Source organism: Tinamus guttatus, unplaced genomic scaffold, assembly GCF_059628265.1.
Source record: "Tinamus guttatus ecotype Peru unplaced genomic scaffold, ASM5962826v1 Tinamus_guttatus_pri_ptg000035l, whole genome shotgun sequence".
Classification (NCBI taxonomy): domain Eukaryota; kingdom Metazoa; phylum Chordata; class Aves; order Tinamiformes; family Tinamidae; genus Tinamus; species Tinamus guttatus.
The window spans coordinates 7240556-7254794 of record NW_028288569.1 but is presented as its reverse complement, the minus strand read 5'-3'; the positions used below and the strand labels follow the sequence as shown (position 1 = coordinate 7254794).

The 14239-nt window shown below is 35.4% G+C and overlaps 1 protein-coding gene across 1 annotated transcript in view; it reads right to left on the bottom strand.

The window, feature by feature from the left end:
• Positions 1-14239, bottom strand: part of ABI3BP (ABI family member 3 binding protein) — a 151382-nt gene that overhangs the window by 72052 nt on the left and 65091 nt on the right. Inside the window, exons 18-21 of the mRNA XM_088534315.1 lie at positions 12407-12499; positions 6059-6133; positions 4523-4588; positions 4046-4120 (exon numbers count right to left, since the gene is read on the bottom strand). Of these exons, the coding sequence (XP_088390441.1) occupies positions 4046-4120; positions 4523-4588; positions 6059-6133; positions 12407-12499 (309 nt within the window). The remainder of the gene's footprint in view (positions 1-4045; positions 4121-4522; positions 4589-6058; positions 6134-12406; positions 12500-14239) is intronic.

The following is a 14239-nucleotide window of genomic DNA, read 5'->3' as shown; positions in this document are numbered from 1 at the left end:
CATATGTACCTGAAGGTGTTCACAGCAGCAAAAAATAAGCAAGTGACAATGTGATGAAAACTGTAATATAATCGGATATTTTTTCTTCCTCACTTTCTCACTCTTCCAAGAAGGGGAGACAATGAGACTTGAAGTCTAATTATGCAGTTAAATGAAATATGAAAATCTTGAAATAGGCAGTCTTTGCACAAGTGGTGACACTGCAGCTTTTTTTTTTCCTTCTCTATCCACCCAACACACACACACACACACACACAAGTAAAACCAGAAGAGAATCAGAATTCCTCAGCTAGTTGCTCTAAGGCAGTCCTATAGACACAAACAATTAGCTGCATATGATGAATGTTCTCTTCTCTTACCAAACATACGCCTAGAAGATGTAAATTAATTATTATTATCACATTTAGTCCCTTTTTTCCAACCCTCCTTAAAATCTGGGAATATCTTTGCATGTGGCTGTTCATATGCTTTATTAAAATGACGACTGCCAGACTAGATCATACATAATCTTCTCCATTCTTCCAAAACCTGTGACTGTTGGGAAATGGATCCATCTGGCTTGAAACAATTCAGCATAACTTGCTTTATAGGCAGAGTATGTGGAACAAAGAGCTGAACTCGAATGTTCTATTATGGTAAAACATAGAAAAGCACATTCAACTTTTCTCTTAAGGCCCTCACTCATAAATTATCACTTAGATGGAAGATAGCTAGTGTTTACAATCATTGAAGAAGCAATGCATAAAACTTGAATAATCTCAATTTTCTTGATTTTAAGAGAAAAGTTAGTTGGAATCTGCAAGCTTTGCAGGTAAACATGTAGCGGGTTTCTCAGAGCAAAAGAGTAATGGTAACAATTTGCAATAACCCAGATTTGGATACAATTCCAAATCATTGAACCTCTCCAAAGTGTGAGACAGTGACGGAGGCAGAAGCTTGAGCACTGATTTAGCTTTGTTTGTTCTTTTTTGTAACCCAAGATGGAAAGTTTTATCACTACATTCTGAAAAGAGAAAGTAAAGAATCCAAAAGAATATATGTTGGCAAAGAACATGAAAATTACATATATTTTAAGTATTTATCATGTACTTATAAGGGTGAGTAATCTAGATGTCTAGAAAATACCATAATCTACCTAGTTTAACTTTACTGGAGTCAGGTATAACAGGTTTCAAGAGTGTTTGAAAGCATCACATCTAACGTAAAAGTTTCAGCTCAAGATCTATTTGTTAACAATATTTTAATTAACATGTTTTGCAGCTTAATTTTAAAAGTTGCAGTTAAGCAATACAGTAGTGCTTATTAAAAAAATGTTTCTAGTAATGTTGGCCTGGAACCTACATTGCCTCACTTAATGGCAGCAAAGCAAAATATCTAACTTAGATGAGGTAAATGCTTTATTATCTACTCTAATATCAGGACTTGGCTCTGTTCTCCACCACTTCCATATAAACTGGATAATTTTCCACACCTTTTTAGAGGAGCATTTACTTATTTTGCACTTACGTTAGCAAATGAAAACTATTATCATTAATAAAGCATCAGGCTGTTGCTTGATTTCATATTGCACTAATATGTATTGGAGTTCCATGAAATTCCAAGAAATTAACAAAATATTTGACATAGTACTTTGATTCCAGCATAAAAAAGAATAACTCACAGATTGCAACACGCAGTTATATTCCTTTAAAAAAAAATCCAATTACCAAGAAAACTAAGTTTTTGAACAAATACCCTTACCAGATATGGCTGGGGGCATTTCTAGGATGCTAGAGGCTTTGGACCTCAGGGAGACAGGCTGTGTTTTTTCATTTTAGTATTTTGAGATATCTCACAGGGACCATGCACACAGAATATAAAGGACCTTCAAGCACAATGTTACATTCAACTCACGGCATCTTCGTTCACCAAGAACAGAAGAAGACAAAGGCAACATGTGGCTTGAAAATCAACAGTGAGATGACTGAAATAAGCTATGAGTCTACTATACCGAACAACAACTTAAACGCTCCATATTGACACAATTCTCATCAGTTTATGCTGGTAATGTAATTTTTTGCAAGGGGGAGAATTGCAACTACATAAAACTGCCTATAGGAAAGCCTTAGAGTAAATATTGATGATGATAAAAGACTCAAAAACATTTTTTTTTGAGATCTTGAGTATACAGAAATATTGAACCAACAACAAATTACACTAATCCTTTCAGATAAAATAAATTTTCAGCAAGGGAAACCTGTTGACCTCAACCTCAGTAGTAAAACGCAGCCTAGAAAAGGGATGCCTAAAAAGAAGAACATTTAGTGCAGCAGGGAACTCTCACACATCCTATTTTACTGCAGGCATGAGGTTTAAGAAAATCCCCAATCTGTATAAGGATGAAATTCAAGGTCTTGTAATAATGTGTAATTAATAAAATATATAATAAAAAAAATCAAAAACATAGCCTAACCAAACTAATTCAGTTATCTCCTGACTTTCCTGTATGATTAGTACCACAACTACTGTTAAAGTAATTTAACAATGCCCATCAAGTTTCCTGGAATAACCTTATGCAGGTCTGAACTCAAAAAATATCAAATTAGTTTGGTGGATTAGAGGAAGTAACATGTCATAAAAAAGTCAATGTAGCACTAAGAGACATGTGGAAACCATCAACATGGAAGTTAGGATAACTCTTGTAATAGAGAAAACAATAATTTTAAATGGTCTGAATATAATTAGTATGATTATAATTTATAGTATAATTATAATAGTATGTTTATAATGTATCAGCTTTTATTGCTGGTATTTCTGGAGGCAGAGCTGGTTGAGGAATTGAAGTAACATGATGAAAACCATACAAAGCTGAAAAAGGAACAAAGAAAAACTCTCAATCTTTATTATTTGTAAACTCTGGAAAAACAAACATTATAGAGCAGTAATATCATCATTCACTGGACAGAGTTTACATCTTATATTAAATCCCATGGCTCTTAATTCAGAAGGAATCTTCAGCTTAAATTTCTAGATATATGTAATCTAAAAGAGATGTATGTATTGTTTAGGATACGCAGGAATACACATATACTTACTAACAGCAAATACTAAAAAATCCTGCAAAGTATCTAAAATATGGCTATAAAAGGCTAGGGAGGTAAGAAGTGAAGAGTGAGTGAAAGACCTAGATATAAACTTTAAAACCAGACAGCCAAAGAAAAAGCTGATTACTAATACTGCAGTAACATAATCTAACATTTTCAACTACTGTCTTTGGAAGACCTCCCTGAGAATAAGTATTTTATGAGGAGCAGAACTAATTCAGACCAGTTTCCTTTGCATGCTGGCTTGCTGACTAGTTACTTTCCAAGAAAAGCACAGAATTACTAAGTTCCTTCTCTCTCTTTTTTTTTTTTTTTCCTTAAGGCTTCAAAACTGAAATGCCTATAAAATTCTCAGGTGAAAAGAAACTATCTTTAAATTGTCTTAAATCTTTAAATGGTCTTAGCGAATTCCTTTGCTATTGACAGACACTGTCAAAGTTAACAGGGGAAGGACTAGACACGAATAGGTACCCAGAGCAACTGCATAGTCACCATTTCCCTCGGAAATCAAGGTAAGGGAGGACCAGGAACTATTTTATTCAGGCAAAGTACAGGGGCACATATCAGCAGATGGAAGAACCACCATAGAAAAAGGTGGCCTTTCTAATACATTATTGCCTCTCTAAAGTCCGTCAGCACTTACAGGTAATTTTGTGCTATGCTTACTATTTTTTTTCCATGAAAAGAGAAACACTACTATAATATCTTATAAGGCAGGCTAAAGTCTATTACGATCAAGCACAACTACACAAACTTGTAAATATAGTAGGAATGTAGATCAAAATTGAAAATATATTATTTTGGAATATCATATAAAATTTCCTAAATTAGTCTGGTATTTAATAGAACAAATACATTACTATAGTTCTGTAGCTAGTCTGATTCATGTTAAATACCAAAGGCATATTGAAATATCTGTGAGAATTCCTAATTAAAATTCTAATCACATCTGCAAGTATTACCAGGTATAGCTGATGGCATTTCTTGGATGCCAGATGTTTCAGATCTTGAAGAAACAGGCTGTTTTTCATCAAAAGCTGAAAAAAAATCTGGAGTTAAAGTGAACAGGGACTTTAGAGTCACCAAGTCAGCACAATATTTGGATAGCAGCAGTGGGCAGTTCAAGGCAACACCAATATGAGATCAAGCAAGATGTCAGCAGCCTTGAAGATCAGCTGTGAAATGAGGTGTTACATAAACACTGAAGCTGATGTGAGGTGAAGCAAGGTGAGGTGAAGCAAAAGTCTGTTTTCTAATGTGAGGCAGATTTCTTCTCACTGGACTAATTTTTTTTTTTTTTTTTTAAACTTGAAGAAAGGAAAGAAGCCAGACTTGAATTTTATGTTGTTTTATATGTTTGAATGAGTCTTTGCGCTATCCACAGCAAACAGAAGTGATGGAAAAGCATGGAAAAGCTAATGGAATTACATGCTATTTACCCATCACTGTCCCTCTGGTTTTCATGGAGGGAAGAGAGGTGGATTTCAAGACGGGTTCCTGCGTAGCTAAAAGTGAAATATGAAAACAATCTTGAAACAGAAAGCGAGGTCAGCCTTTGTACAAAGTGATCTTTGTTGGCAAACTGGAACATCTATATTTATTTTATACTTATTGTATAATCATTTTTAAGTGATATTTGTGATACCATAGTCTGTTCACTGTGCCTTCTTTTGGAAGGTGGAACATATGTAGCACCTAAAATTGAAGCATTAATTACAAGGCTAGCTATCTACAACTTATATCTAAATTCTATTCAAGAGCAACAAGGGATACAAGGATCTTCTCCCATACACTTTGGTTTGGAAGTTCCAGATAAGTCTTTTAAACAAGAGGTTGCAAATGTTTGACTTCATTTTCATACTGCATACCTTCATATTCAAAATTAAGCATAAACTGAAGAATCAGTCCATAAATGCCTTCCTTATGCAAGTAACCTAAAGCAGTATCACAGAATCAAAGAATTAGAGCATAATTTGGGTTGGAAGGGAAATCCAATACAAAATGTTGGAGAAAATCCTAACAAATGAAGGTTCACAGAGCAGTTTAAAAAGATGAATTTGAAATAGGATGAAATCACTCATTTTCAGCTTTAGAAAGAAAAAAAAGAAACATAAAATTCACACAAAGATCATTAGCATTAACCCAGTAACACTATATATGTGCTTAATATGAGTTCTGAAAAAGATGAAATGTTGAGAAATGTCCAAATGTAGAAGATGAAGATCTATGTCAGGATCAGGTAAAAAATAAATTTTAAAAAGCATATGGTCCTTAAAATTGTATTGAGGAAACACCAGTATCGTTTATCCAGTTGCACTTTACCTGAAACAAATGTAAGAGGTTGCAAAGGTGTTTGAACATTTACGGTAAGAAAAAAAAAATGCACCTTAAATCGGTCAAATCACAATTATAGCTTCGAGGCAAAGCTTAGTGAAATCATGTTCCAGAAAGACAGTAATAGATGTGGCAGAAGTACTGTTCTATACTTTATTTAGAATAACTGTTCCCTACTAATTGTTGGTAGTTGCACTAATTTCAGGGGATTACTGATAGAGCCCTTATGCATTTTGCCAAATACAGTTGGTGCAGGGGTAGTTACGGATATAAATCAGTAAGTATAGAACAAGAAACTTCATGTTCAGTCAAAAGTACAAATATTCAGAAACAGTTTAAACCATCTCTGCCCTTCATTTTTTTCCAGATAATTTTATATGTAATTTGAAATTACCAAAAATGTAAGAAAATATAATGCTAATATTCCGTTATACTCAGTGTGCCATAATTTTAGAAGTCTACCATTTTGCACATTATCCCAGGTGCAACAGTGAATACACCACTTCTTCCTTTAATTATGTTGACTCCATGACATAAATAAATAAATAAATAGCAACTAACAATACAACCAAATTCATACTGACATTTCTTGTTAGAATTCCTAGTAGTAATAAAATGACTTTTCCAAGAAATGTCATTACCAGATTTTGTTGTTGCCATTTCTGGAATACCAGGTATTGTGGATCTCGAAGAAACTGGCTGTGTTTCATCAGCAGCTGAAAAGCAAATCTGAGTTTGAGAATTTGCAGCAACACCAGAAGCACTGAAAAAACATACTACTCAGCTGACAGAAGCAGTGCTGCAAAAGGAAACATTGGTGCAAATAGAATCAAAATAATAAATTGCCTGAAATTCAAGTAGAGGTTAACGGACATAAGGACAACCCAACTGCTGAATCCTAGAGAATGGATACAGCACAAATTAAATTAGATCTGGCATTTTTGTGTCTCCTAAATACCCAGGTCGCAGAACTCTCCTCCTCCTGGTAATTTATGGATAGAAAATTCTTGAGTAAGAACTAAACCTACACAAAACCGCTAGCAATAATACATAACAGTATGTTACTCAGTCATTCACTCTGGACAGAGTGTTTTCTAGTTGTAAAAGGAATGATTGATATGAAAGTATCACACAGAAAACCTTTTCTTTTCTTTCTTTTTTTTTTTTTTTGAGATACTGATTTCTAATCCTATTACCTATGACTGTCCAGTGCAGACAGTGATGAGAAGCCAATGGAAACTATAATGTAAATATATGCTATTTACCCTATTACTACATCTCTGGTTTCCAAGTGGTAAAGAGATTTCACAGTCTCTGGAAAGCTAACAGCTATGACACAGCTAACAAAATACAGTCCTGAAATACTAAGGCAGACAGTCTTAACACATGTGGTATCAAAATGCTAGCTTGAGCACAGTCAGAAAATTCATATTTAGGCATATACATATGGACACATTTATGTGTATCTACACATGCAAATGACCTGAACAACATTCGTCTTTCAGTATTTACACCCATTTTACATTCCTCTGGCTTCACAAGAGAATGTGTGAAGAATAACAAGAGGAGGAGCGAGACACATCGCATGAAAAAGCTCAGAAAAGGTTTGAGAAACTTAAAAATTAGATATTTGCTAGTAAAAAATTGTAAGAAATTGCTCAGTTTAGAGACAGTTTTCTAGCCACCATCTTTATGCTATATGGAATGGTCAGAGTTTCAGTTACATGTTTCTACCGTGAAAGAAAAAGCAATTAGGGAAGTGTTTTATGAAACACTTCTTAAGTGTTAGTATGGCAGCTTTTTGAAGCTGTCAAAACAACATTCCCATAGATAACATCCTTTAACTACAAAATAGAGAGTGGATGTTGGCTCCTAAAACAAGTAGTTAGTGTAACTGTATTTGATGGTAACAAACTTCATTAATTACAGAGATAGCATAAGAATGAAATAAGGAACAGGTCCAAAACTTATCTTTAAAAGAAGAAAAATAATCAAAGAGTATAATGAAAGAAAAAAGTGAATATGTCATGATTAGCTATGCACTGTTTTTTTGTAACAATTATGGTATGCTGAACCTTGCAGGAGCAAATAGTTCTAGCTCAGCACTATTAACAGCTGTAGAAAAACTGTAAATAAATCTTTGTTTTATGCAGACTGAGGAACACAGTTCATTCGATCTTCCCATAAGCTGCACTTTCTAGACTTCTAATCACTTTTGCTGGTATCTTCTGAACCTCTCTGAGTTTGGTGTTTTTCTGGAGCACGGTAATCTGAAGCTTTCTAAAAGTTCAGTAGAGCTGAAGGATTTCTTCATGTACCTGGCAGACTGTTCTACTGTTACATTTTGGTATGGCACTTGCCTTGCTGGCAACAGCACAACGATACTGACTCATAGTCAAGCTTTTGATTCACTATAACAAAAAGTTCCTTTCCTGGAAGTTAATGCTTCGCCATCATGCACTCATACAATTGATTACTCCTGCATAAGCAAAATCATTGCTCTTGAGAAAGAGCATCCTATCCTCTGCATAGTAGCACATCTTCCAGCTTGGAGTCATTTATCAATTTAACAAACATCAATTTCATTCTATTGTCTAGGTAGTTAATAAAACTATTGCCTAATACTGGCCCTATGATTATTCCCTTTTAACAAAATCCAGTTTAATGTATCTTTCCATCTTGACATTCAACTGTTTACAACTACTATCATATCACATTCATCTTTCAGTACTTTCATGCTCCCTGGTTTATGAAAATCCTCTGTGAAACATAAAAATAGACCTAGTAGTGTCATTTAAAGTTAACTTCTATGGTTTCTCCTCTATCCCACAAGTCCTGCTATAGCCTCCCCTAGCCCAAACTCTATTGGCATGATTTTCTTCATGAATTCTTTCTAAAGTAATAATGTGATAACAATTCATAGAAAGAATACAAGAGATATCCCAAAGATTGGTGTATTTCACAACATAGTTCTTACAGGACTTAGAAATCTCATTCTACCTTTTTTACCCTTAAAAAAAATCTTTATCTAAAATCTTTGGAATCAGAATTGTAACTTAACAAAACTAAACAAGTTACTGGCAATATATGCCTGTACATCCTTATAGGAACTGTGTGACAAGTTATTCAGAAGTGGCTAACATAAGAGATTTAATAAAAAGCCTGCTGCATGCATTTGGCAACCAACATAATTAAGTCAGTCTCTTCCAGATGAAAAGCAATGCAAAAATGGTGGAAATATTTATGGAATCTATTCTGCTTTTCCAGCACTGTGCTTGCTATTACCATAAAGGGCAAAGGCATGGATTTTGGAGTTGGTTTCTGGATAGCAAATACAGAACAAGAAAAGTTTAAGACATTAAGGAAGGCTAATTCCAGAAGATGAGGTTTCAAAAACATAGGGTCATCTTTCCTGATGATACTTAATAAATTCATGTCATACCTGGAGATCTTATTTTCCCTCAACTGTCACAAAATCAATTTGATATAAGTAATATTATTATGAAAGGCCATACTTTTGGGAGGAAAATGATTTTAAAAACCCATTAAGCTTTTGTAATAGTATTTTAATGAACACACAAATGCCAAAAGATCAGATTAAATCAGATCACTAAAACTGTTACTTCCTTTAGAAAACAAAGGAGACAATGCAGGCAGTATAGGAGAAGCACAACTTCTATGGATGGTGGCATACAGACCATTAAAGAACAGGAATTTGCAATATGGTTTTTCTTGATGGTAGGAACATTCATGACCAAGTAAAGGCAAAGGACAAGTAAAAAGAAATCTAGATAGCCTGACTCTACCAAAAGAGGAACGATGAGCTAGTTCTGAGAGAACATGCCACAGACAGAGGCAAGGCCATGCAAGACTCATTGCTAAAAGTTTTCTATCAAATGAACTGTCAAACCATTCCAGGTCTAGCCAGTTACTTATTTTGATTTTCTTGACATGACTTCAAGTCAAATAGAATTCTCCATTTTAAAAGGAAAGAGAAATGCTGTATTCATGCAGGAGCAGAACAAACATCAGTATCATCCATGAGTACTAACACAGCTGCATCATGTGTTCACTGTGAATTTTGTAATAAACAAAATGTAAGACTTTTGCAAATGTAATGAAAAACTAAAAGAACACTGAATAAAGTTTAACAAATAGGAATAGGGAAAAATATATATGCTGTGATAAGCTAACCTCCAGCTACCAAAAGTTCCTATGTCTAATAACTAATAAATTTCAATTTGCCCAATTTAACTTTATTGCAGTGACACTTAACAACTTGCAAGGGCTTCTGAATAGTTACTGTAAGATAGAAATACATCATTTTCTTTTGTTAGGATTTTAGTTCACAATGCCCCTCAAATATATTACTAATTAATTCACATTTTCTGTGGCTACATTTACAAAATTGCTTTTAAGGAATACAACAAAAACAAATGCAAGCATCTCTCTATTTAATATGTTTTAAAATTATTAAAAATCAAAATTAGCAGCACTGAACTTCACCATATATTTTGACAGGACCAAAGAGTGTACAGTTGTTTTGAAAGAGAAAGACTTCAAGGTCTGATAATGCTATTGCTTTGTATCATAAGTAGCTACTCATCCCTTCATACAGTGGATTACCACACATTTCAAAGCAGTTCAAGTACCTCTTCTACTAATTCTGCACAAAGAAAATGAGAGTACAAAAGTGTAAAGAAGTGCAAACAAGGGACTAAACCAGGCCTGAGTTCATATTACATTATTTGATATACATATTCCACTTTAAACACCTAGATCGGAGAAATACATGTTGTTTTCAAAGTATTTAACAGCTTGTACTGCCTATCATTTTGAACCTAGGCACTTAAAGACCAAATCCTTCCCAACACCATAAATATTATGCCCGTAATAAACAAGTGCAGTCCTCTGTTTTCCTTGTAATTTGTGGATGCTCAACTATTCTATAAATAATGATATTTGAGCCAGGTCTTAAGAAAAGTCTCTGGCATGCAAGAGTTATATCAGATTTTTTTTTTCAAGTAAGTTAATGGTCATTGTCTTTGAAATATGGAAAAACGTTCTTGTAAATATCCTAGAAGATGAAAAACTAGCCATAATACAGTAATTATAATACAGTACTGTAAATGTACTGTAAATGCAGTACTGAAAACTTCATGAATGATGTGCTTATTTTGTTAAATTTTTGTTTTCTTCAGCTCAGTTATTCCAGAATGAGTCCCTGTAAGCTAGCTGAACAATCAAAATAGGTACAGTAACTCTCAAAATAGACGATGACTAGGTCTGCTTTGTGTCATTTATGGAATGGTAGATGTTTTATGCATTTTGAAATCTTGTAGAAGCAGGCCATGTTTCACCAAAAGCTGAAAGGAATATCTGGGTTAAAAATGCTGTAGCAATTCCAAAGTCAGCTGTGAAATGAGTGTTTCATGACTGCAGTGATGTTTGTTTAATTATTCTTTACTAGACAGAATTCTTATCATCCAAGAATTTTACATTATTTCTCCATTTTGGAATAGGAATAAGAGCTCCAGGAAAGCAAGCAAACAAACAAACAAAACTGAGCAACAAGAGATAAGCATATGTTCTTCTAGCCATCAGTCAATAAGCCAGTACCAGAAAGAGACTTTCCATGATGGACAGAAAGAAAGTGTTCTGGTGGCACTAAGAAACAAAACACAACAAAGAAAAGTAAAGCTCAAAACACAGATAAAATGGAATATCAATATGGGATAACTGCAGTGATTAAAAAAAAAACAAAACTACACGTTGTATTCTGCAAAAGAAAGTATAGATGTGATAAAAAAGGATGACGAAAAACAGCATGAAACGCTGTTTTAATGGAACAAAAGCTAAGGCAAGCTTCCCAGAGACTGCAGTGGTCACTGATGAAAAGAAACTCAGATTCTCCATTACTCTATTTCTTCCAAAATGCAGCAATACTAAGACCATAGTTTAAAATAATAACGAATATGAACTACTGATTGCTACTCATACTAGTTACTGGTAACTTAAGTTTTTTAGAAACCAGAAATAAATATGGTTTCCACTCTATGGTATTTGCAGCTGAGGGAGAAACACATAAATACACCCAAGATTCAACTCCTGCCTCCTATGGTAATGAGGAACATGATGGAAAAAGGCAATGGAGAGAACGAGCCTTCACAATTTCTCCAAATTAGCTTTTTGCTCAGAAACTGGGGGAGTTTTATGCTTTGTTGTCTCACCATACTATGCTAAATAATCAAAACATCATATTTTAAATACGGTCACCAGAAAAGGAAGGATAGATATAATGATGAAACAACATATCACATGCTTACACTGTCACGCATAGAAAAACATTCAAAACCTCACAGCAGTCTTCTATCTGACTCATAATAACCAGATGGGATGCTTATATACCAAAGGACATTTCCACTTTAAAACAAAAAAATGAACAAACAAACAAACCAAAAATAACATATAGACAAGGAGAAAAACAATAGGTGAGAAAAGAAAAATGTAAAAATTATTTATTAATGCCAAAATAGTATATAGAGCAATCTTTTTCAACACTGCTTTCTCTAGAATGTACTTTAAGAAGTTAAAACAGAAAGCAAATCATCAACTAACAAATCTCTTTAAAAACTACCTACTATCTGGAGGTGCAGATACCTCCACTCTCCCCCAAATGACTACCATTATCCTGAAACCCCTAAATTTATCAAGCCATACGACTTCTCAAGTACTGAATTCTGCCTTGCTCCCTACTCACTAATAAGACACCACTCTGACGGAGGCAGACCGTATCAGGATCACCTGCTTGAGGCTAGATCGGCTAGACATTGGAAAATATTACAGTTAATTTAAAGCATTAAAAACAGATGAAATGCCATTGCACTAAGATCATTAGGAAGCCATAAGAAAAATGAACACTGAAACACTACTATTTCAATAGCAAGAAATACCACAGATGATAAAAAAATAAAACAAATATCATTTACCAGTCTCTGTTTCTGACATTTCTGCAGATGCAGAGGTTTGGAAAGTGGAAGTAACATGAAGAAAGTCAGGTGACACTGAAAAAGAAACATGTACTGTGTTATTTAAAAGACATATGAACTATTGCAATATGGCATTATATACTGCCACAGATTAAGCGGTTTGCTGCCTCAGTAACAAAGTAGCAGAAAAGTAAGTAAAGTAACAAAGTAAGCAGAATCTAAACCTGAGAAAAGGCTTTTGGGCTAATATACATCAAAACACATACAAGTGATGCCAAATGGAAATATCTCAAGTATGATGGAAAAAAAAAATCCCATTAGGATAGTAAAAATGTAAGATTGAAAGAGTTGAAAAATACTTAACAAAAGGAAGCAACTAGAAAGCAACTTAGACGATCATTCTCAATGTCCCTTAAAACATTATAGAAAATAGAAGAATGAAAAAAAGAGTGAAAAACTGAGAAAAGTGAAAGATCCTAGACAACAGCTATCACCAGGCAGGAGAAGAGAAAAAAATATTTCCCAGCTCCAGCAACCCTGCCAAAATTTACAGAATTTGTTCTTATTTTCCCCCCAAAAAAGACAACAGTTGAGGAAAGTCTTCTAAGAATAAAGGCTCATGTAAGGCTCTGATGTAGGTATATGGCTGAGCTGAGGCAAAGGCAAGCTTGCTCTGGACAAAAGCACCAAAGCAACATCCTGCAAGTTGTCTACATGGGGGTCATTACACTTTCAGCTTGCACCCAATTTCAACTCACTAGGCTTAATACTCTACTCATGTCAATGCTTCACTTCTACCTTGTGAGCTGGCCAACTGACCAACTGCTTTGTAGCATGAGCAGTTACTCATCCCAGCACACAGTGGGTAACCAAACAGATTTCAAAGCCTTGAACACCTGCAAACATGGAAACAGCCGCTGCCACAAGTATCTCTAGCCACTTCTGCCACAAGTATCTCTAGCCACTTCCATAAGGTGCAGGAGCCAATGTTTTACGTGAATACAGCTTTCATCCACAGAACTTCCATCTCTTCATATGCTCTTCACTCCAACACTGGCCCAAATGAAATGGCAGCTTGACTACAAGCACTGCAACACCTCTTGGTACAATTCCTGCCATGCATCAGCCAAGATACATCCCAACTGGATCTAGCCAACAGCAGGGCCAGGTGCCAAAGCTGAAAGGAGGCTGTGTGCTTACAATCCTAGCGTGGCCTCAGAGGCCTACGACAGCAGTGCGGCCCCTCCCCAAAGTGGATGAGGACGAAAGACGTGGGGAACGGCAGCTAAGGCAAGGTGGAGCACTACATTCTTGATGCAAGCTGACCTTCCCTCGCTGCAGAAAATGCCTGTTGAGCTTTAGAAAAAGCAAGGGTTCAAACAACAGAGGCGCAAACAACAGTGGCACGTGTTGCTACAGGCCAAGGTGCTCCACCACGTCTTGATACTCTCCTCAGCAGATGACAATGATGCCGAGTGACTGGGGGGCAGCGAGGCAGGGCAGTGTGGAGAAGAGGAGTGGAAGAGAGAGGAGAAAAGTCAAAACAAGGTTGAAAGCTGGACAGGCCTCCAAGGCTGCCAGGGCAGGGCTCCCAGCAGTTCAGTACTATTTTTCAACGGGCTGAGGTATCCCCACAACAGAAAAAGTTGAAAATGGATGAGGTCTGCAGTGTGGACCCACCCCAGAAGGGAATCTCAAAGCCTGCAAATGGAACAACTTCTAATACCGAGGCAGAAGGGACCAAACACATTTTGTATTGCTTCACGAGAGCTTCAAAATATGGGGACAGGCTCAACTCTGTACAGAAAAGCACTGCCAAAGTAACCAAAAGCA